Genomic DNA, 2,518 nt, shown 5'->3' with positions numbered 1-2,518 from the left:
AAGATGACAGTAGGCATTAGACAAAGAGAGAGAGTTAAACTGAATCATAGACTCACAGTGAAGTTCCATGTGACTTGGATAATCTAATATGTATTTTCAACTTCATCCTAATTGTACTTAATGAAGTACATTAATTTTTTTCTCAATGATTTATAGACTCAGAGCACACAGACATCTAATTTTGTCAGTACCCATACAGAGAAGTCTAATTTCATTTTGTACAATCAGTTTTTTGATAAGTTTGTTTTAGTTATCCAAATAAAGAATTCATATTTGGAAAGATGGGGAATATAAATCCTAACTCTTTTTGAGGTTTCTTTACTTTCAATGAAAAACCAGGCCAAAAGTCATAATATTTTATAAATCTATTAGTAAATAATTCCAGTAGGGCCCTTTCACTGAATAGGAATAACCCAAATGCTCAATAAAACAAATGATTTCACTTAATTATTAAAAATGACTTTCCACAAAAAAGGTATACACATATGACTAAATTTTAAATGCTAATTATTTTCTGCTGGTGGGGGGGGAGGAGCTTTTGTTGTTCAAACATTTCTGACACTTTGTGACTCTGTTTGGGGTTTTCTTGGCAAAGATACTGGAGTGGTTTGCCATTTCCTTCTCCAGCTCATTTTACAGATGAAGGGACTGAGGGTTAAGTGACTGCCTAGTATCACATAGGTAGTAAGTGCCTGAGGCCAGATTTGAATTCAGGTCTTCCTTACTCCAGGCCTAGTGCTTTATCCACTGTGGCACCTAGCTACCCTAGAAGGAGGAGGAGGATGAACAGAAATCATCAAATTCAGACATTATGCTTTCTCTTTGCCTTCTATTCTCAGAAGCTGATTGTTAATATAAGTAAAGGCATTTTTCTGGATTAGAATGGAAGTCTTTTCATGTGCTAATAGGTTCAAATCAAGGCAGGACAATTACTAAAAGCCAAAACAGAATAAAATCAATTTGCAGAATATTCTTGCTTCAGTATGGCATTGGGCCCAGTATGAGCTCAGGACAATGTCTGACCTCAAATTTGTGGGGGAGCTTATGGTCTTTAGCCATAGTCAATGCATGAAATTTCTTCTTGCTATATGCCAAACAGTCAATGATTAGGGGTCCCATTTTTGTTTCAGTTAGAGGACTGGGGATGAGAATAACCTAACTGGGTCAGTATGATATGTCTCTTCTGCATACTTTATCAAGAGTTTAACACTATCTTGATTTTGCCAAAAGGAAGAGCACTGGACTTGTAATGCTAAAAGCTGTTATTGAACACTGTGTCATTTATGTGTGGGTTTTCACTTCCATTTCCTATCCAACAAATCAGTGAAAAAGATCAGGGAAGAAAATGAGACTTTTGTAAAAGTCAACTCACATATCATCTAATCCCTTCAATGCATATATCCTTTACAGTTGAATTTTAGAATGTAGTAAAAGCAATCAAAGGCATGAAAAAAAAAGGGCTAAACAAGAAATCATCTCTGTAAAAGATAATTAGGCATTTACACAATAGAGGCTGCTGTCATTTTAAAAGAAAAAAACACATTTTAGGTTTATGGTATTAAATTCTTGTGAGTCATCGGTAAGTCACAGAAGAAATGAGATGAAAAGCTACTCAACATTCTGAGGTTAATTATCTCTTTTATATAATGTGCCTCCAGGAAAATGCAGCCCAGGCACAGGTGAGGAAAAATTGACTGTTGTTTCGATTTCTCTTTTATGAGAAAATATTTTTAGCATGGTACAAAGCAAGAAAATGCAATGGGAGGGGGAGAGACCAGTTGTCTGTCAGGATTCCTTTCTCTGAGGGAGAGGTGAGGGGGGTGGTGGAAGGGAAATACTTGAACATCATTAATCCTGATCAGGGAAACTATGGTTAATAACAGGTTTGAGGCATCTCTATTTCCCATTCTAAAGGAAAACCAGCCACCCTATTAATTTGTAGCCTCCCCAATTCCAGTCACCATGCATACTTCATGGAAACCTGTTTTCCTGATCTGTGCCAGCCTATAAGAATCAGTATAGTCCTCTACCAATGGTGAATGACCTTAAGACTCCAGTCTCTGTAAGTTCTTAGAGAGAATTCATTAAGCAGAATGCAAAGAGGTGTGTCCAGCTTAGTGTGTGAGAGGGCTCAGTTACCTGAAGCAGCCCTCTGGGAACTGGGATTTATGAAACTGTGAAACCGTCTCCTTTCCCACCTCCCCCATCATTTGTCCAGCCGGGGTTTTCAGGACACCAGCTGGCACACAGGAAGTCTCCAGCCTCTGCTGGCTGAAGCTGCACAATCATGGCCTGCAGAGTTTCCTTCACCATCTGGATCTCCCTCTTGAGAGCCTGTGCACACTTTGTTAAGGAATAAATCTAAAGGTGATTGGCAGCCCTCTTCACCCTCCTAGTTATTTAATAGACTGTTGTTCAACTGCTTGGAGCAGATGGGCTCTGCCATCTAATTGCAGTTTCAAGTTATTCCAAATCATAGGGATTAAATATTAATACATACTTTATGCTTTAAAAAAAA

The 2,518-nt window shown here is 38.0% G+C and overlaps 1 protein-coding gene across 1 annotated transcript in view; it reads right to left on the bottom strand.

Moving 5' to 3' along the window:
• Nucleotides 1–719: 719 nt before the first annotated feature.
• LOC114049453 (disrupted in schizophrenia 1 protein-like) overlaps nt 720–2,518 on the bottom strand; it is a 508,708-nt gene continuing 506,909 nt past the window's right edge. Inside the window, exon 15 of the mRNA XM_027870705.1 lies at nt 720–2,336. Coding sequence (XP_027726506.1) covers nt 2,167–2,336 — 170 coding nt within the window. The 3' untranslated portion in view covers nt 720–2,166. The remainder of the gene's footprint in view (nt 2,337–2,518) is intronic.

Source organism: Vombatus ursinus, unplaced genomic scaffold (assembly GCF_900497805.2).
Source record: "Vombatus ursinus unplaced genomic scaffold, bare-nosed wombat genome assembly UNPS02014798.1, whole genome shotgun sequence".
NCBI classification, from domain to species: Eukaryota; Metazoa; Chordata; class Mammalia; order Diprotodontia; family Vombatidae; genus Vombatus; species Vombatus ursinus.
The sequence above is the reverse complement of the archived record's forward strand: the minus strand, read 5'-3'. Positions and strand labels throughout refer to the sequence as shown.